The following is a 21,492-nucleotide window of genomic DNA, read 5'->3' as shown; positions in this document are numbered from 1 at the left end:
GCTGAGAAGCAAATTCCCTGCAGCCCAAAGGGTTCACGTGCACTGACTGCAGCGTGGGCTGCAGAGGGACGCCTGGGTTCTGAGTCACACAGCCATGCGAGTCCCATGCGAAGGCTGTGTTTTTGGGCTGTATCTGCTGTTCCTTGTGCAGTTTGGTAAGCTGTTTGTAAGCCCTTCTGCTTGTGGAAGCAAACAGGGAGATACGGCACTGAGAGCTGCTGTGCTGCTCCCAGCTGGCAGCCAGCAGTGGAGATGGGAGCTGTGCATTTCTAAGTGCCAAACAGAGGGGATGCTGAGCTGAATGGGCTATGAGAAAGCTGAGAGAAACAAGGCTGCTGAAGCACCAGTGAACAAGGTGATCTATTTGTGTGAGTTCAGCACCTGATGCTCATTAAGTGACTTCTTCCAGCCAATCAGGGAAATGGCAGGCATGGAGGGGAGACCTGCTGCGTGGGAAAGAGCTGCAGAGGAGGATGCAAATCCTCCCTTGCTTTGTCTGAGCCTCACTGAGAGATGATGTCCTTCATACGCATGACTTCTGAAGGGTTTTGGCTAAAGAAACCTCTGCCAATATGAAAACTGCAACCACTGCATTTTGGTGGGCAAACGTTCCCAGTTGTTCCCAGAGGGACTGAGCTGCCCTGAGGAATTCCTTCAGCCCGTCCCCTATGGTACAGACACATCCAGCACGGGTATCCCAAAGCTGGAACTTTATTTATAAAATGACTCATACAGGGACAAGCAACCCCAATCCACCTCAGCAGGACATGGCAAGGTTACACAGGCACACGGAGACCTCTGAAGACGAGCGGAGCAAATTTGCTGGTTTGTATACGCAAAGCCTCTGCATGTGCTGCTTTAGGGGGCAAGCTCATGGCCTTACACTGCTGAGTATATGCCAGTGAATGGCACCATGCTATGTACAAACTTTAATGAGAACTTTTCCCCTAAAATAGATGGAGGATATGAAAATGGCTTGGCAAAATGATGTGACTTCAGAACGTGTTCCCAGTGTACTGTGGAACAACTCATGCGTGGACACGCAGTGAATAATTTAAAGGGCCGGCTCCATTTCTCTGCTCATCTCCTTCCAGATGAACTAAGACCCACAGGGCAGGATGTATTTCCTCATTCTGTGGCTGTGCTTAGATCATTCCTGCCAGCCACGGTGGGAGGAAGAGCCCAACGGTCCCCAGCAAACACACAATGATGAACATCCAGAGGAAGATCCGGTCAATGACCATCGCTACGTACTTCCAGTCTTCTTTCACCTGGCGACACAGAGAAGAAAGGCCAGTTGTTAATGCTTAATTGAGATTAAAATGTATGAAGACTATTTGTGCTTTATTCTAAATACAGTATTTTAAGTCCTTAAGTAGGGAAAAAGGAAAGGGTCTTGCTTACGAACAGTGGTGGAATATGATGGCAATTTTCAATCTGATCACTTGCATGGGAGACATCCCCAGTAACAAACCCTGTTCACAGCTCCCCAGGGATGATATGTCTGTGGATAATTAAGTGTGTATGCACACTCACAATCCCAGTTTCCACGAGCAACAGCTGTAACAGGGTGTGTAAATGAGACTGAGATTCAAGTTGAAGTGGGAAAGAAATTGCTTGTTTCTTTGTGCTGGTAAACAGATTCGTTTACAGATTAATGAAGCCGAATGCATTCTGTGAAGGGAATTACAGCTTTGGCTGAGTGAGCAGTGAAAACAAACCAGCAAATAAAACAAGTGGTTTGCCTCATCCTGCTTTTTCTCCACTTTTGTCTTGCTGTGGGATGATTTTCCAGCAATTCCTCTCTGGGGAAGCCTAGTTCTTATTAGCACCATCAGGCAAGACCTGTTGTAAATGGCTATTTCATCAAGTAAGAAACCACATAAATATGAAAACCTCTTTTATTACGCTGCTGTTATTAATTCCTTTCCCAGGAAGAGGACTGATCAGCTGGTGAAGCTTTATTTGATATGGCTGCCCCAACTATAATTCTCCACAATATACCACTTGATGATTAATAGCCCTGATGTCGCCTTGCGCTTCGGGCTGAAATCTGGCAGGCTGCCCTGATCCTTAGGGAAAACATCTCAGCAGGAGCTTGCTCCTGCCTCTTCTGTGCTCGTGACTGCAGCAAATCAGGAGTGTGGTGCACGGAGTAGGAGGCAGCAAAGCTGAAGTTGTGCTTTGCTTGGGCTGCTTTCCCTCACCCACCAGTGGGTGCAAACGGAGGATTTCATTATTCAACAGCCAGGTTAAAAAAATAAGATTAAATATTGGCTTGTGCTGAAGCTGCTTACTTTCTTGGAGGAAATGACTGATCTACCATTGGTGAGTAAAAGAAATAATAACCCTTGAAATCAGTCACTATCCTCTCGTATCAAGGATGAAGTCACTGTGGATAGCCCCTTTTTGCCTTACAGGTTTTCTGATCTATTCATCATTTGCTGAGAGTTGGAGTGAGTCTCTGAAGCTTAGAATTCCTGGTGAGAAGGCCGCTTGCAAGCTCAGGATGACTGTATTTAGAGGTTTAGCATCTCATGAAGAGGCAATGTGTAAAGAAAAGCTGAAATTCTCCATCTGATGTCAATCTGGAAAGGTTGATTGAGATAAATGCTTCCCCATTATGGCAATATAAGGGGTTTTTGAGTCTTTATGCTTAGGAGAAGTGAGTGGTAGACCACCAGAATGCAAGAAATGAATGAGAAGAGTTTCCCTTGGAGAAAAGAAAGGGGGAATGGGAGAAGAGGAACAGCTTGAGAAGTTCAGCTGAAATTTCCTTCCAGACGAAATGGATTACTCATAAACAGTCAGCCTAACTTGAAAATGATGGTTCGGAACACACTGGATGTTTGCAAAATCAATATCCAGCTTCAGAGCAAGAGCACAGAACGGTGAAATTAAAAAATATTGAGAGAAGACGAAAAGAAAGGGGGGGAGGAGGAGGAAAAGCAAATGGTTTGGGGTTTTGTTTTGTTTCCTGACTGCTCTGTAGCATTTCCCCATGATTGAAACTCTCCAGCATCTCACGTAGAGCATGATCCACAGAGGCCTGTCTGACAGCATCCATGCAGCTGTCAGCATCTGCTGCCCCAACTCCTGAGCTGCGTCCTGATTAGTTTTTAAGAGGCTCACTCAAAACTCTTTTTGGGAAAGGATCAGGGGCTGCAACCAGCTGATTGTCCAACCCCCAAATTCCTACATGGTCAGGGGCTCTCTGCTCTTCCCTGGTCCATCCCAGCAGCAGAACAGGGCATCAGCCCCAGGGCTGGAGCTGGAGGTGCCTTGGGGACCTCCAAGTGCCATCTGATGCTCAGGAGCCAGAGCCTGTCACACAGATTAGAGGAGTCCCGAGTGGTTTTATTGTACTTTGTTAAAAATAAACCAGTGAGATTATCCCGTGTTCCCTCCCCCTCAGCTATTTTCTCTCTCCCATTTTATTTTTTAAGCTGTCTTCATGGGCTTCTTATTAGAGTAGCCCTGAGATGCACACAGTCACGAGGACAATGAGGCTTTGCAGACGGTGCTGTCGGTTATTTTGGCTGGTGTGTGACATGCAGCTCGTTTTACTTCTCACCCTGTAATTAATTTCTAATGGCATTCCTATCACACACTGGGACAATTCAGTCTTGCATTTTCCCCAGTGTCTTGTTGTGCTGGTTTGGTCACAGATAAGTTTCTGTAGCAAACAACTGCCCTTTTGCATTCCCCATTTTCTCTTTGCTGAAGCACTTAATTAAATGAACTATTTACTTTTAATTTAGAAACACTGCCCCTGTGGCAATGGTGCTTTAGAAAAAAAAATGAAGTTTAAAAGAAGCTTTGTTCCCATCCTGCAAAGGTCCGTGGCTCAGAAAATATGACCCGAAAGGCAATAAGCTGTGTCCCAAAGGCTGCTCTGCACAGAGCTGCCTGCTGATGGGTTTGGGGGAGGCTTCCACCCCTGGTAGAAATGCCACAATTTGATTTTGAGATGAAAGCAAATCTATCTATTTTTTTGTAGTAAATTCTCATTTTATTAGATCAGGTCTGTTCCTTACAGTTATTTTCAATACCAGGGAGCCTGGTGCACTGACGGGCTCCACTCACTGCTGGATGTGCACATGGTGTCTTTGCTCACCATGGAGGGCTTTTTAGAGCCCAAAGAATTCTTCCTTTTCTTCTGCTTTTGATCTTTAGTGTTCCAAATATATCCCTCCTTGGGATAATTGTTTCATTTCAAGAGGGAAACAGGGAGAGGGAAGAGTAGCAGAGAGTGGAAAGAGAAAGTTCATTTTGAATCATAGAATGGCCTGGGTTGAAAATAACCACAATGATCATTGAGTTTCAACCCCCCTGCTATGTGCAGGGTCACCAAGCACCAGACCAGGCTGCCCAGAGCCACATCCAGGGATGGGGCATCCACAACCTCCTTGGGCAACACTGTTCCAGTGCTCTTTCTTGAAGAAAGATGTGATGGATTGTGATGGATTAAGAGGAAACAACAGGTATTCATCGACTCAGTTCTTGTTGACATCAACAAGCTTAGCAGGGAAAGAATCAGTTGAAGTAAGTATTATTGATGCAATATTTTTTTCATTTGCACCATGGGGAAATATGTGAGTTAAAAATCAATTGACTTCCATGGGCTTATTCATGATTATTACTAGCTGGAGAGAGCAGAGTTTAATTCCCACAGTCTTAATGTGATGGTGAAATGTTTCAGCCCAGGAAAGAGAGCTGAGCTGTCAGCTAATGAAGGTGAGGGTTCACAGCCTTCTTTGTCACAGATTTGTTCTGCGACCTTGTACAGGTCAACTCATCTCTGTGCTTTGGCTGTCACTCCTCAAAATGAGGAATAAACAGCTGCTTCCTCAAAGGGATGCTGTGAAGTAAAATACATTAAGGAACAGAGGCCTCTAAAACTGTGGTACCAAAGAGCACATAAATGGACAGTAGCACTTAATCCTTTGTTGCTGCTGCTAAGTGCTCTGTGCTATGAAAAATGCAAATATAAAGATACTCTTCAAGCCCAGGAAGTCTTGCTAAAAGCACTATGACTTCCTTTGACTGTAAATCTGGTGACAATCGAACTGTAAGAACTGTCAGAAAGGTATCTTTGCTGACTGATACCTCTAAGAAAAACTAGATCCCGTTTTCTTAGCAAGAAGCTTGTGTCTGTGACCATAATTAGCTGGCGTACTGTAACCATAGTATTGTAAGGGAAGAGCTACGAGATATAAAAGCATGTGGCATTTGTATGTGCATCACCATCTCCATTAAAAAAAAAACCTTTCAGCCTCTACTTTCTCTCTCTATTTGTAGCCATCTTTACCCCTTCAGAGTAAGCACGAAGTCTGTCTGTCCACCCACCTTCCCGCAGACTGAGCCAAGAGGAGCTCCACTGGAAGTCCACTAATGAGGAATGGCGTCACACATGGCTAAACATACCCTGCAGCATCCCCACGCTACGGCACACTTCCCACAGCCACAGCCTATTTCAGGAATTTGCCTTCCCAAGCTCAGTAACCACAGTCAGTGCTGAAGAGAAATCACAGTGCAAATTCCCTGTCTGTCAGAGGCTTCGCTAAAAAGAATTCTGCTGTGTTCCCACAAATGTGACTGCTTTTCTATTTTCTTTCACAATCATAGCCCAGGAAGGGTCAAGATGCTTCCTGGAAGGCTTCTGTTTCTGTGCTATCATCTCATTATAAAACAGTTTGTGGCTTTTATCTGCAGAAAACTGAAGGCACAGTTCAGAGCCATGATGTGATCCTTGTGCAAAGAGCAGTGCTGTGAACTGCTGAACTACCAAAGCAGGGATGTTAGGGCAATGCTGGGGCAACCAACGTCAAAGTGCACTTGCTGATACTGTTCTCAGGAATGGGACAATAACAAACCATGCTGGCTCCTTCTCTGGCTGTTTCCTATAGCAGGCAAAGGCAGAATCACTACTGCAACATGCCCTCTAACCTCAATTAAAATCACATCCTTAGCTGCAATTAAAAGTGCTTTGAAATGGTTCAGTCTTGAAATAACAAAGAATTTCTCTTTTTTTCTAGCTATATTTTGATCCTCTAAGAAGCAAAATAAATTAAATACCCTTATGCCCACCCCAAAATTTGAAGACTTCAGGGGAAGATGACTGTTCTCTTCTACAACTGGTCCTACTTGACCAACAACTCCACTTTTCTGCTGTAGAACCCTATTGTTTGAGAGCAGCCCTGAACATGCCCTGGTTGTGCCAGACCCTTGGCCTGGCAAGACCCCAGAGATATGCTCTCTAGCTATATCCAGGGTCATGGCATTGTGGGCTTAGTGGGGACATGTTGATGGTTGGATCAAATGATCATAGTGAGCTTTTCCAACCTTAATGATTCTATAATTCTGTGATTCTATCTACAGTGCCAGTGTGTCCAGGACCCACGATGGTGAATACACTCTGATACCTCTCAAGTTTGGTGAGGTTTCCTTCAGATTATTTTCAGCTTACCCAAGGAGGCCAAATTCACATACTTACCGAGAAATCTGCATCTTCTGCTCGCAGGTGGTCTGCAATATAGTGGACCCCTTCCACTGCCAGCTTCAGGGCTGGGGACATCAGCACAAGGTGTTCTCCTTTGTTGCTGTGACTCTTGCTTCCTTGAGTCGGCGTGCCAGCTGCCTCTCCCTTTTTGCACTTACACTTGCACTGGTGGGGCTTGTGCTGGGGTTGCTCTTCATTGAGGTGGCAGCGCTGCGATGCTGGAGAGGCACTGGAGTGGCCATTGGTCTGGGAAGAGTCCTCCTGCAGGTAACAGTACTGGATGCTGCGGGACCTACAGCGGATGTTCCCTTCCTCTGTCTTATTGGGGCTGTACATCTGCTGAACACTCAGCGATCTGCCTTTTGAGATGGATGTGGTCTGGGTGTCACTCAGGGGGTGGCAGGAGGACTGCGGAGAGGAGCACGTCACCTGTGGGGGCTCAGGGTGCAGCATTGAGTACTGTCCAGAAGGGGATTTGCACATTGGCTGGGCCTTGGCTGGCTCCTCAAGGTGGGCGCAGAAGGAAGATGTGGGTGAAGGTTCATTACTCTGGGGGCTGGGGGAGGATGAGGTAGTGAAGTTGGGCTCCATGTCGGCCTCGGACCAAAACCTTGGTGAGTTGGTCATTTTGTGCATAGATTCGATAAGCTTCTTGCAATTGTCCTTCACTGTGGAGGGACGCTTCATGAAGAGGAGACGTGGGACTATGTCAAGGAAGACTCTCCTCACCCAGTCAGGCATCGTGTGGGTACGTGGGGAACGGTGGTGCACGTTGAGCACAAAGACAGTGATGATGATAGATAAGGTGACAAATATCATGGTGAAGAGCAGATACTCTCCTATCAGGGGGATGACCAAGGAGGTAGAAGGGATGATCTCTGTGATGAGCAGCAGGAACACCGTGAGGGACAGCAGCACAGAGATACACAAGGTTATCTTCTCTCCACACTCAGAAGGTAGGTAGAAGACCAAGACGGTCAGGCAGGAGATAAGCAGGCAGGGAATGATCAAATTGATTGTGTAGAACAGTGGCAGCCTCCGGATAATGAAGGAGTAAGTTATATCAGGGTAGATCTCTGTGCAGCATTCATATTTCTTGCTGTTGTAATTGCCCACAGCATTAATGATGACCCACTCCCCACTTTCCCAGTAGTCCAGTTGGTCCACGTGGCTGTGCATGCTCACCAAGTCTATCTTAGCTTTGTCATACGTCCAAGAGCCAAATTTCATTTTACAGTTCTGCTGATCAAAGGGGAAGAAGGTAACATCGATGCTGCAGGAGCTTTTATAGATGGCAGGCGGCATCCATTTAATTCTCCCATCATAGAAGAGGTGGGCTTTGGTCAGGTGGGTGACTGCAAAGTCACCGTCAGCGCTAGGGAGAAAAAGAAGATAAAAGAGACTGAAGTTCTTTGAAACTTATCTAATTACTAAAGAAATAGGATATTTACTGTTTGGCTTCCAAGGATGCACTCAGGGCACCTCAGAGATGCAAGGTGTATACCATCCACCCTACCCAGATTCTGAACTCTATTGGCTTATGCAAGCACTGGATTTGAATGCAAATGTCAAACTTTGACACTATGAGCCATGCCCTGGAGCTAAATGCACTCAAAATCCCCTGGAAGAGGAAAATGCCCTGGAAAGGGTTGATTTTGCTCTGCTTTAGAGAGGTAGGAAGAACCAGCCAGTGTGGCTGTGAGCTCTAAAGAGTTGTGATAGCCACTGTAAGTGAACACTGTTGGGTAATCAGTCAGTTTCTTACACAAAAAAACAGTTACAACATCCTATGAATAGGAGCAATAACAGTTAGAGTCTTAATTTCCCAGTATGGGAATTATTTACATTGTCTTTTTCAGGGACTCTCAGTTGGGGGCTGTGTGCTGAGATCAGATACTTAAATGAGAACCCAGGATTTTCAATCAGAAAGCCTTATCAAGCTAGTGTCTTTGGAAAGTCACAACCTGGACACCCAATAATTATTCTGTGGTGGTGAACTGGGCTTTCTAGCTAAATTCTTGCTTCAATAGTGAAAAGTCTTTACACTCAGTGGCAAGTTCTGGAAAAGCCAAAGTTTTTTTCTAAGACGAGAAAGCTAAAAATACATACAAACCCAGACTGCTCTCCCCAAGGGATCAAGGCAAAAACACCCGCACCTTTCTCTCTAACACAAATGAATAAGAGCATTACCATCGTACCATGCATTTCCTTTCTTGACTTTTCTTTTTCATGTCTAATTTACACTCATGAACTTCTTTCTCTGGATGAAAACCATCTGGTTTTCTCCTGGGTTTGTCTGCCCCGTGAAGCCAGATTGAGATACAAAACATGCAGAGCAAGTGATGCTCCGGCATTTGCTCTTCTTGGTGGTTTTCTTTCTAAATCTCAATAAGAACTTGGAATCCAATTCTGCATTTAATGAGACCTTAGAGGCCCGATTAAATTGTTCATTAATGGAACAATATGTTTATAATTGGACTGGTATTGCAGCAAAGAGATAATGAACATCCACCAGTGTTTCCTTTCTCAGGTAGAATGATGTGCAATTGGCTGGGCAAACAACACAGCTGTGGTTTTGCTATTTAATGCTACTGCTAAAGGGCACGAAGCTCTTGCACTAAGGGACAACAATTCTCTTAGGTATTATTTTCACAGACTTTGTTTCTTTCTCAAAACTGTCCTGTCTGGCAGTTTTGTCAAATTCCTATGCCTCCCTGCATGCCACTCTTCTGTAAGCATACATGCAACTAGAGTGATGCTGCATGCCTTGCACATCAATTATTTCAGTAACTGATCTGCTTCTTTGATTAGAAGGCCATTTGAATTGCATGCCCAACAAACCCAGCCTCAGCCCCGGTCCTCTCCAGCTCACACACTTACAGATAGCTGCAGCTTTATCTTCCAAGGCAGATGTTGATGCAGTGCCATGGCAGGCATGAATCCAAAGGCAGAGTTGTTTCTTGCATCTGAGGGTTATCTAATGACTCTGAGGAACCTTAAAACATCCTGGCATCTTCCTGCTCTTCCCTTAGCAACCTAACAAGGCTATAAAGTAATTCTTGACTTTGGATGGGTTTCATAGCATGTGCTTGAACTTCTCACTTCGGTTTAGCATAGAGATATCTGAGCAATTTTTAAGCAGGCTAAATTAACCTCGATACTGTGGGCAGATGGAATCAAAGCCAGTTATGTTGTGCAAAGATAGTATTAGCTGTTGCCTTAGCCCATTGTGCACATACACACATATACATATTTATATATATATATATTTGCCTATTTTCCCAGGCTTCCCACCCACACTGGACCCTCAAGCATATGCTCACAGACTTGGAAACCACGCTAGCTGGCATGCTGTCGATGTAGGGTGAAGCCAGAGAAAGTCTTTCCTTCTGGCTAAGGCTTTCATTCTGTTCATCTTGACATCAAAAAAGATCACCAGGTTGTTGACAGCCTCCAAAAAAGCCTTTCTCCTGTCTTCTCCAAGGTGTCAAGCTGAGAAGACCATCCGTAAATGAAGTCTGCAGTTACGAGATTGGGGAAACCTTTTCTCATGGAAAGCTTTCCTATAGGAGAATCCATTCTTGGTCAAGTTGTGCCAACAATCACTAAATAACATGAAGGATGCCTTAGGCAGGCAGGGGGGAAATCGGCAGGGAAAATCAGCAGTCATTGCCTCACAGTGGTAGCACAATTTCATCTCATTGAGTCTCGACCACTGTGTTGTGACAGTTGCATCGAAAAACCATTTGGAAGCAGGAGAGAGTGAAAGGTAAATATCACAACAAGAAGTTGAGAATTAAGACAGACAGGCTCTCCTGATTGCTCCGACCTGACAGCTCTAAAAAATCTGCCAGTAATAAAGTGCCAGAGCTTTTATATTTTCATGTCAAACACAACTGTGCACTCTAATAAAGACAGAAGACATTTTCTCATTCCTTTTCTGATGGAAATAGTGCTGCTGCATTCTGCAGCCTCTGATTCTTCAGTTCTGGGATGCAGGCACTTCTTCTAAAATCTTATACATTCCTGAAGGTGAGAGGGTGGCATTGTTTCCCTGGCAGCCATCAACCGTGTTCCATTAAAAAGCTCTGCTGATGGAGTATTTTTGCCCATTTCTGTTTTGCCTGCAGTTGGAGAAGGATCATCTCACAAAATTGAATGTTTTCAGAATACATGCAAATGAGGTGCACGCTTATTTTAATTTCTGATGATACCACTTAAATCCAAAGAGAGCTTTAAAAGCTTGAAAATTAGCTCTACACATGTATGGACGTAGTTAGAATGCCCTCATTTAAAGTATTTGTCACCCAGCAACAGGAACCAAGGCAAAATGGGGTTTGAGGACCCTGTTAAACAACCCACCCTGTGCCCTTTTGGCAGATATTAAAGAGATGCATCTGTATCGTTCAGATTAAAGCACTCCGCAAGGGCAAATCAAGTCATCTTTTGTTCAGTAATTACTTTGTATTACTGAAACGATCACCAGGAATTCAAAGGTTGAAAAGGACCTCTGGAGATGATCTAGTGCAAATTCCCTGCTCAAAGCAGTCAGCTACAAGAGGGCAGTCAGGACCTTCTCCTGCTGGGTTTGGAATACCTACACGTTATTGGCAACTTGGGGACAAAACAGTTATGTAGATACAGAGTTTGGGCGTTGATTTCAGGTTCCATCCCAGCATTTGCTTGCTTCAGATGTTGAGAAATCATGGATAACAGAAATCTCCAGAACTCCTCAGTAAAAGCAGCATCTGTCTCAGACATGGCTGAGCTGCACTGATGAAATAAGCACAACTTCCTCAGAAAGCTGTCGCAGTACTGAGAATTTGGGCATTTTACCTTTACTCTTGGCTTTGCCAAGAATCCTCATCAGCACCACAGAGGTAAACTCTGTCCTGATGTTATGAGAAGGCCTCGAATGCTAACTCAGCTACAGCCCAGGAGAGAGCTCCCTCTTAAAGGTTTCCATCAGTTCTTGTAATACTCAAAGGCATCTGAGGATGCCTCTAAAAATATACTGAATTCCCAGAAGAATCAGGAAAGTTTAAATGTGAAGCAGCAGTTGCAACTTAAAACTACAGTCTGGTGCAAAATGACAAGATCTGAGTATGCACACAAACCAAGAAAAATGTCAATAATGTTTCCAACATTTTTAAGGTTAGACTAAGGCATCTTTTGGCATTTCTCTTCCAAACGGTGTCCAAAAGGTTTGGAATGACTCAGAAAACCAGTGCTATCCCATAAGCTTCACTGGTTGCAAACATCATCGTACAGTTCAAAAGAACAAGCCATTGTAGCATACTTCAAAGAACTCTCTGCTTCCTCAAGATTTTCAAAAGCTGCCTGCCAGATGAACTTCTAATCCAGTCCAGCAACCCTTTCTGTCCAAATTATCACTGGCTGAATTTCCTCAAGATATGTCCTCCTCCTAATTACTGAAATTGTATTATTTGAATTCCCCTCATGCATGAGGAATCTTTTACTCACTTTTTGTTACTACGGATGATAAGGCAGGGATTTCCTTTTGGAGGAGTCAACTCCAGAAAGCATTGAGAAAAGTAAATTATGAAGTCAGAATGTTTCCAATAGCCTTTCCCCAGGTTTTACACTCAGCAGGGATGAGAAATGCTGCAATGCTATCTCAAACATCTAGTAGAAAGCGAGCCAGCAAAGCTCACATTTCGAGTTCCCTGCCCAACCATTAGGCTGAAGGTTCTTGCATTCCACTTTAGCAACTGGACCAACTGGCTGCAAATTTGCTGTTCCAAAGTCCCGTGGAGTTTCAGTGATGTGCTGGATCCAAATCACACAACACAGTGGTGGAGCAGTGAAAACACTAAAATGCAGACCTAAGTGTTCATTCCTTGGTTAAGCTGACAAAAAAAATATTTTTTTTTTCCACTTTAAATACACAAAGGAAAACTAAAATGTGCATAAAGTCCATTCATGAATGGAAAAATAAGTCAATGCAGAGAATTAGATAATTCGCTTACAAATGATTTGGTGGCATCTGAACTGCCTTTAGAGACTCAGATACAGAACAGCTGGCCTTCTTGGCAGAGAAGAGAAGCTTTGACAGTTCCCTATTAACTCATATTCCTCTGCTATACATATGTTTTGTTGTGTCTAGCAGAAACTATTTACAGAGCCTTAGAATTTATCTCATTGAGCCTGAAAACCCAACAGCATATTCATTTCCCTGTAGAATATTAATTTGCTTTTAGATTCCTTGTGAATCGTTATAACTACATAGGTTCTTGAGGCCCAGCCATCCAAGTTTACTCATTTAATTTGGGCCTCTAGAGTGGATAAATGGAAGTTTTGGACAACAACGAGCTTAGGCATGAGAATAACTCACAAAAAAGCATTATGCTTCCTTAATGATGTAAACTTGAAATCAATTTAAGTGTTATCATTTCTATACGCTCCTCAGGATGGAAACAGGAAAAGCCTTGTGCAACCTGCTGTCCTGAAAGTCTCTTTTCCAAGGGATATCATCCCAAACAGAAACACCATAATTCCACCAGAGCATGTGCTAACCATTGAACAACTCACATTAAAAAGCTCAAACAGTGCAAAGGCCAACAAGGCCACTCACCCTGTTCCATTGAGGTTCCTGCACACAATTCCCTTGGTGGTATAAATTCAGAGTTATAAGTATGTACTTTAAGTTCCCCCTAAACAATATGCATAAAATATGAGAGGGAATCCTTATTTATATCACCCATGAGCATTCACTATCATTTCTAAACTTTCCTGGAACATTCCCAGCTGGAATGAGAACACACTCAAGAAAAGAAACGTGGTGGAATTAAACAGCTGCTGAGCTGTTGAGGAGAAACACCTGCTGATGCCCCCTCATGCTGTGTGTTTTGCCTTACCTTGTCCTGCAATCCTTAAAGAATCATGAAACTTCATTGTCAGAGTGGTGCAACTAAGACAACAAGTGCAGTTACAGATGGATTTAGTAGGAAATCAGATAGACAAGCGCCGCCAGGACAGACAGCAGTCTACACAAGACATGTCTGACACTATATGAAAGAGCATGGGCAAGTATAGAAATAAAGAGAGAGAATTAATGGAAAGCCAATGCTGACCAGCTAATGGTTGGCGCCTACAAGCATGTTTAATTCATGGCTAAAGTAACCAATTAAAAATGTATGATGGACTCATGACAACCATCAGGAGAACACACGATTATAAACTGTAAGCATGGGTAAAAGAAGAGCTGTAAGGTTTGGTGGCTGGGTCAGACCTCACTGAGCCAAGCACTGAGGCAGGTAAAGCTCAAAGTGTTGCAGCCCCGAAGAGCACAGGAAGGACATTCTGGAATAGCTGCTGTTATCACACTGGGGTTTCTGAGGAGCATTAGCCACTGGTGTGACAGCAACACTCCATGCCACTGAGGATCAGGGACAAGCTAACAGGAAAGGTGACAATTTCAATTGCCTCCAAACCTCACAGTCCTCCAGAAATTTTCCCACCAGTCGTGTCTTTGAAAAACAAAACCAAATTATATCAAACTAGAACCAGGCAACTCTTCTTTAGAAATGAACCTGGCTTCTATTTGGTGTGTTTTCTCTGAATGAAAGCCACATACAAAGATGGATTTGTTTGACGCTTGCAGAAATATTTTCTCTGGAGCCTGTGTGGGGAGGGAGCCTAGAATACCCTGCATCCAAAGAGACCACAGAGCTCTGGTACGATAAGCAAAGGAGAAAGCAGCCTCGGCACTTGGGAACTCTTCCTTTGAGTATCAAAAATATCTGAAGGAAAAAAAAAAAGCACCACCTACTCCCTACAAGGTGTGCAAATGAGAGAAAGATTACAAGCCTTGGGGATCAGGAACAAATACCTATTTAGGAATAATTCTAGAATTGCATTGAGCAAACCTGTATTTGTAGCAAGTCTGACATTTTTTGGTTAATTTGCCTTTTTAAAACCCATTCTTGGTAATGAGCTTCTCCAGTTGATGGTGATGAATGAGAAAGGAGAGCTCCATGCTGACAAGGGCTGACAGATCCAGCTCAGATTAATTCTCTCTCCAACATGTGGCATCCCCCACATTACTCACTGCTAGAGAGCAATCATCAGGACAAAAAAACACCACCAAACCTGTGATGAGCGTTAGTCATGCCATTTGAGGCATGTCTAGGACAGATACTGTGAGAATCTAGGACAGACATTACAAAAATCTACACAGACCTCAAGAAAAGAGAGCAAAAGAAGGAGGGACAATTGCAAAAAGCTCCTCGATGCTGTAGGAAGGGAAAGTTGGCAAGGATGTGTTTGCCTTCCAGACTCTGCGCTCACACTCACTTATTATAGAGGACAATGTCTGGCCTCCAGATGAGCTCTGAGGGGATTCGGATGGATGTGACATTTTCATACTCCTGGGGGTCCCAGCGCAGCTTGTAGTCATGCCATTCCTGCCAAAAAGTAGGTGGTTACAGAACTGGGAGAGTCCAGATCGCAAAACTGAAATGTAACAGGGAAAAGCACATCTTTTGGTGCACCCACCTGCTTCACCCACACATTTGTGGTCATCATTTGGTTCTTCTCATCCTGAAAAGCAAGATCAGATGTTGGTTACAGGAGCACATGAAGCGGCCCAAGGAATAAATTAAATTAAATGTAACTTCATTGCACTTGATTTCTGTAATGACAAACCAATTCCGCAATAAAAAGAAGTTTAACCTTGGAAATAAAAAAGCAGATGTTTCCTTCATTCAGAATGGGACAGGGCACAGCTGTCTGATACCACACAACAGCTGATCCTGCACCGAAGCAATCCCGCCAGCAGACTGGCTTGAATTTACCGGGATTTTCCTGGGTTCAGCCTCAGATGATGGGGACAGGTAGAAGGAAACGCTCCTCAGCTCAGCTTTGTCCTGAGCACTGAGGGAAGGGAATGTTGTACGTATATGCTCAGTCACACTTGTGCATGGCTTACAGTGCTCAGCTCTATAGCGCATAGTATTTAGTATTTCCATGCAACATTATCAGTGAGCACAGTTTTGGAAACATGAAGCTCAGTGGTATTTCTGTTTCTATAAAATACATGAACTTTGAGCACCATGGAGTGACTGACTTGGACAAAACCACGCTACTCGGATGACACGTAACCTTTAGGTCTAGTGCATACCCATGATGTTGACTGGCAGGCTTTCTCCCACCTCCAATTAGAAATAGCACGAGACAGCAGAACTACAAATAAACCTTCAAATAGTGCTGAATTAATAGCATAGTGGTATTACTAGTGGAACTAATTATTATTTGCCACTTGCCTTGCATGCAAGTTACCAGCCCTGTGTAAATCACCAGGATGAATTATAGAGAGCCCAGAGCTTACTGGCATGCTTGTTTCTTTTCTCTCTCTTTGGTCTGGCATCAAACCCTGCTTGGATGACAGGGCTCATTTGCAAACAAACTGCTCATCGTTAACTTTGCACTTGTGCCAGTTCAGGATTAATTCTGAGCATTAAAAGCCAGAAGGCTTCACATGGCTGTGTCTCCCCACTCCTTGCGGCCACGGCATTAAGTGTAGCACTTGAGTAGAGAGACCTTCATCCAGGAGATGGGCACCAGCAGCACGTGGAGGAAGGAGGAACACAAAGAACATTCAAATGAGTGACAAAGGAAAGACAAAATCCAGCTGTTTCCTGGGGTGCAGGTGGGACAGCAGGATTACCACTGGTGAGGCAAAGGACTGGACCACCACTCTGCTTCTTTATACTGGGGACTACAGCCTCACAGGTGCCACCATCTTCCCATGTAAATTCCTGCCTACTTTCTCCCTCCAGGCTACACCTGAGGGCTCTGCTGCCCTCCTGGCCCAAGCGAAGGATATCTCTTATTCAACAGGTTCCTCACAGTGGCGATGTGATGCTGCCTGCCTGGCTCACTTCTTCCACACAGAGCACAGCAGGGGATTCTGCAGCTAAGGCACAGCTGCTCTGCCTGGTCTCTTTTCTCAAGGTGAGCACAGCACCATGCAGAGACACGGGTTTGGACTCTAAGCATGCCTCTCAGTGGCTGTTCCCAGACATGTGCCTGATCCCCTACCCTTCTTCATGGCTCTGAAACACCCGGGTGAGCTGAGGACACGTGGCGATGTCAAGTTCCCCATTGATTTTTCTTTCCCTCCCAGCTTTTGTCAGCAGGAGCCAGGATTTGAATAAGGCTCTGATTTCTCTTTCAGACTTCTTGTCGTTGGGAGCTGAACAACAGCCACGCAGGGGGCTGCACAAGGAATGCCACTGCTGGGGAGAGGCAGTCGAAGTACTGCAGCAGTGGCAGCAGTGACATCCACATCCCCTGACCCCAGGGGTGTGGGAAGGGATGAGACCCCTCCTCTTGCCTCCCCCAGCACAGGGAGGCCAGCCAGTTGCACTTCTGACCACTAACATGACTTTAAAAAGATTAATTCTTCTTCAGGAACCTGGGAAGAGCTCTACAAGGCAGGTGTATCGATCCCACCCCTCCGTGGTTCTGCAGCTGCATAATGGAAATCTCTATCATGCTTCCACAGTCACTAATGTCTCATCTTTACTCTTATCAATTATTTAGATGAGAACTGAACAACTTCTTTATGAACGACTGCAAACAGCTCTGGATTGCGCAGGCTGACAGAAAGAGAGAAGAATGGAGGATCACTGTTGTGCTGCAGAGCTGATGTCTTCCTGCAATTGATGTCTTCCAGTTCCTCCTCTCACCCCACCTTGGCTTCATTTCCCTCGCATCTAAGGTCTGAAGCTCTGCAATCAGGGCTTGTTGTGCTTTCCATCTATCTTTCACCCTTTCACTTGGCTGCCTGTTGCATTTAGGCTGGTACTCACAGCAGTGTAGCATCTTCCAGTGTTCTTCTTTCCCTTATAAAAATCTATTTTTCCTCATGAAGCCACAATGCTGTGAGGCTCTATGAACCAATGGAAACATTCAACCTGAATACTTAAGGATTCATTGAGGATGAAGGACATAATGGCACACCATTGTGAAAGATGCTTTGACCACATCAATAGGAGGCGAGGTGGAGCCCAAGAGGCCTTGGGAGACCAGATTGGTTATTAGGAAAAATTTCTTCTCAGAATGTATGGTGATGCAGTGGCACAGCAGTCCAGGGGGTGCCGGGATCATCATCCCTGGAGGTGTTCCAGAGCTGTGGCACTGAGGGATGGGGTCAGTGCGCATGGTGCTGTGGGCTGGAGTTGGACCTGGAGATCTTAGAAGATTTTTTTAACCTTGATGACTCCAGAATCATTTGGAAAGAGACTTTGATCACCTCAGCAGAGGTCCAAAAGGAGGGGATGGGCAGGCTCCAGCAGCACCACGTACAGCAAAGGCATGGAGGATGATTCCAGATTTCTGCTTATAGCCTCTGCTATTTCAGTTATTCCTGGATGAAATCTTGATAATAAGAAATCTCAACTTATTTAAGAGAAGTTCTAAAAGTTTTTTTCCCTCCGATTTTATAACCCTTATCTCAAAATATAAGACACAGAGAGTCATCTGCTATGATCATCCTACACTATGGGTACTCTATTAGAGAGCAACGTCTCCAATTTGCATCATACTCTGCATTATCACCCCCTTTCTTTTTGCCACAAAAAAACAGCAAAAATTGATAGAGGGAGCTTCTGAAAGCATGACCAGAGCTTGTTCAAGAGATGTGCCTTGATGTCAACACAGTGTCCTGGGAAGCACCGTCTGCAAATGGACTGAAAGAAGCCCACAGGAGCAAGATGTGCACAAGCTGGAACGTGTGTGTATGCGTTCCATCACCCTGTGGGGAATCACCTGTGTTTGTGACTGTAGGAAACACACACTGCAAGAGGATAAGCCTTTAAATACCAATTCAGTGTGCATCAGCCCAGAGTACAAATCACTCTGTTCCATACAGGCAGTTTGAACATGTAAGTTCTACCTGAGCAAACATAATTTTCTCCTTAGTATCTGTCTGCACAGCTAACACGCTTCAAAACTTTCATTTGCAGGGAGCTCTGTAGGCCAGCCATCTCCCAGAGATGTACAAACCACCACTCTGATCAGCTCACGCCAATTAGTGCTAACAATTACGGTTTAAATTATAATCAGCCGCTTGTTTTTCCCCTTAGCCAGGATCCTTTGGCACTCAAACCAGTTGCTCCACTGCTCTGCTGTAATCATTCCCATTGGCTTTTGGTAAGGAATTTGGGATTCTGGCTATAGTCAGTGAAGAATAAAGGATATGGTTTGGGGACCAGCTACTCATACAAGTCACAGCAGAGCTGTGTGGTGACTCTTTCCTACTGAGAGCAAAGGCTTCCCACCCTGACCCTGAATCAGCCTGCAAACCCTTCCCCCCCCTGCTCACCAGGAGCATCCCCCCAGCCCGGTTAATCTGCATGGGCAGGGTGCACTTACAACATCGATGAGCTGGGCTATGGACAAGCCGAAGCGGACCAGGACCACATCTGAAATGTTGGCGACAGGACGGGACCACTTGTTATAACCGGAGAAGAGTTTCTTCAGGAGACGTTCCTCCGCATGGGCTCGCGTTTCCACGTGGCCGAAAGCTGTGGGCAGGGCAGGGTGAATTCGCTTTGCTGTGCACTGCAGCCCTGAGCCATAGGGGGGAGCAGAAACCTTCCTGGGTGACCCCGGGATGATCCCAAGCGTGGACACAGCAGGGCAATGCCACCGTGGTGACATTCCTCCCTACTACCCCAGGCACTGATTGCTGTTTATTTCTTGCTCAGTTCACCTGTGTAGAAACCGTAAGGGTTTCTGAAGAACGAGATCGGTCTGCAGAAATTGGGGGCATCACTAAAACCATTTAAAAACCACTGCACAGGCCATTTTCGCCTGATCTTTAGTTTTTGTGGCCACTTCGTGGCAAGCTTCTAGCATAGGAGACTGTGGGCAGGAATGGGGGGTGCTAGGCAAAAAGAAAAGCAGCGTTTTTAATTAAAAACAAAACTGCAGGGGGATAGGGGGCATGAATTGGATTAGCACAAGAAAACTGGCATCAAATGCATCAGCTAAAAAATAAAAACAGACAAATTCAGCTCTTCAAACTAAGCTTCATAGCAGCCCCTCAGAAACGACGGCAGAAGGAAGAGAATGGGGGAGAGCTCAGACTGGATAACACGTGTGAGGTTTCTCTCAACAACGACTTTAGAAGTTGGATGCTGCAAAGAACAGCCCCGACCCTGACGGAGCTGCCGACGGTTGGTTTAATGAAAAACGAAATCCTCAGTTCTCTGGAGATTGCCTTGGGGCTGCATCCCATCTCCCAGCAAGGGCAGTGGGAAGAGGCAGCGGGGGGCTCTCCCCGCGTCCCCCGTGGAATATGGCTCCTACTTAGCCGCAGCCTGCCCTGGATTATACAAAAGGAAGCATTAACAGAGCGCTGCCTGCGCTCTCCCCAACCACAGCCATCGCCCGGAGACACATTAACACACTTCACCCAGGGAGAAAAACCCAGCAAGAGGCTGAGCTCTCTGTGCGTTCACTCCCCATGTCTCCCCTTCCCTGCTGTGCTTTAACCCTTTCCCCAACTGTTCGGGCAAAGAGAAGGAAATAGAAGCAAAGCGCTGAGCGATTTATGTAGGGGACCTGTAACAACGGGGCAGGGGGGTGTGGGAGTGCGGGAAATTCCTTGCAGAAAGGGACTGGTGTTCGCAGCATGGCTAAGGGAGAAAAGAATAGCAGGGGAGAAGAGCCTTCTCAAACTTACCGGGGAAGATGCTGGCACACAGCAGGAGGAGAAGGTTTCCCTTGGACACGAGAAATCCCATCGTGGAGCAGAGCTCGGGCTTCAGTACGCAGCGTCTCCCGTCGGGGCAACTTTTCCTCTCAGAGTCTCCGGATCCTCCGGCTTCATTCCCCTCAGCTCCTTTCTCTCCCTCTTCTCAGGAGGGCATTTGATGATTTATATTCTTCCCATTCTTTGCCTACTTCTCAGCTCTCCGCGCTAGGAAGATGGTCTTCCCCGGGGTACGGATGGACACTTGCGCTCACTCACGAGAGATACAGGAGAGCTGCAGAGAGCTCCGGTAAGGATGCACAGAACACCCAGCCTTCCTGCCTGCCCTGCTCGCTCCTCTCTCTGCTCCGGGGCGCTTTGGCTGCTCGATTTGTTCTCTCCTGCTGCCGCCCTTCCCCCAGCCCTTTGAGCAGCCTTCGCTGAGCTTTTTGCTGCTGGTGACCACCGACGCCGAGGAGCAGCGCTTGGTGAAGCAGAGGGGGAGCACGGCGTGTTTGGGTATTTGCTGTAGTCAGACCTGCCCACCTCCAGCTGAGGAGGAGGGAATCAGTGCTCTCCAGCAAACAGGCTGCAGGAGTGGAAAACTTTGAGAGTGAGAGATAAAAGGGGAGGTCCAGAAGCTGGCTGCATGCACCCATAAGCTGTGGGGCTGGGGTCATTTGGGATCTTTATATAGCACCAGTACCCCAAATAGTTTTTAATTAACAGTAGCTGTACGCTTAATCTTGCCCGAGTGCTTTTCAAAATTGCTCCTGTAGACTCAGGTAATTAGCCTGATAGGTATTTCTGGTCAAAGCATGTAACTCTGCTGTCAAAGGTTGAGATCAATGAGCCTGTCCATGAAAACAGGGCTCAGCTGTGCTTGGTGCTGTACAAACGCATGGCAAAAGCACAAATGTTAGGCTGCTCAGAGGCAACGTGCAAATCAAAGGTGAGGCAGAGGCAGGAGCTTACCTGAATTTATCTATATCTGTGAATGCACCTTAAATACACCACAAATAGCCCTGCTGAAGTCTTGACAACTGTCTGTGAAGGAAAACTGTCAGCAACAAATTAGTGCTCAGCCCTTCATTGCGCAGCCCTGATTACTTGCACCTGAGGCACGAAGCAGAGCCCTCTCCATTTCATTCTAAAACCAGCTTTGATATTAACACAATTACTTCCATATGGGTAGTAAATGGATTCCGTTTTCAGGCAGGGGTAATTTTGTCAGCTGCAAAATTAATCAAAGTCTGTTCTAATAATA

General features: G+C 45.5%; 1 protein-coding gene across 1 annotated transcript; it reads right to left on the bottom strand.

Moving 5' to 3' along the window:
* Positions 1 to 1,145: 1,145 nt before the first annotated feature.
* CHRNA4 (cholinergic receptor nicotinic alpha 4 subunit) lies at positions 1,146 to 20,277 on the bottom strand. Its single transcript, XM_042832400.1, has 6 exons — positions 20,217 to 20,277; positions 18,902 to 19,053; positions 15,020 to 15,064; positions 14,819 to 14,928; positions 6,497 to 7,877; positions 1,146 to 1,271 (listed from the first exon to the last, which is right to left on the bottom strand). Exons 1-6 carry the CDS (start codon positions 20,275 to 20,277, stop codon positions 1,146 to 1,148), a joined length of 1,875 nt encoding a protein of 624 aa, XP_042688334.1.
* Between the last annotated feature and the right edge of the window lie 1,215 nt (positions 20,278 to 21,492).

This window comes from Centrocercus urophasianus, unplaced genomic scaffold, assembly GCF_019232065.1.
Source record: "Centrocercus urophasianus isolate 14NV4802_14NV808 unplaced genomic scaffold, USGS_Curo_1.0 seq_38, whole genome shotgun sequence".
NCBI lineage: Eukaryota > Metazoa > Chordata > Aves > Galliformes > Phasianidae > Centrocercus > Centrocercus urophasianus.
This window is presented reverse-complemented; position numbering and strand designations above follow the sequence as displayed.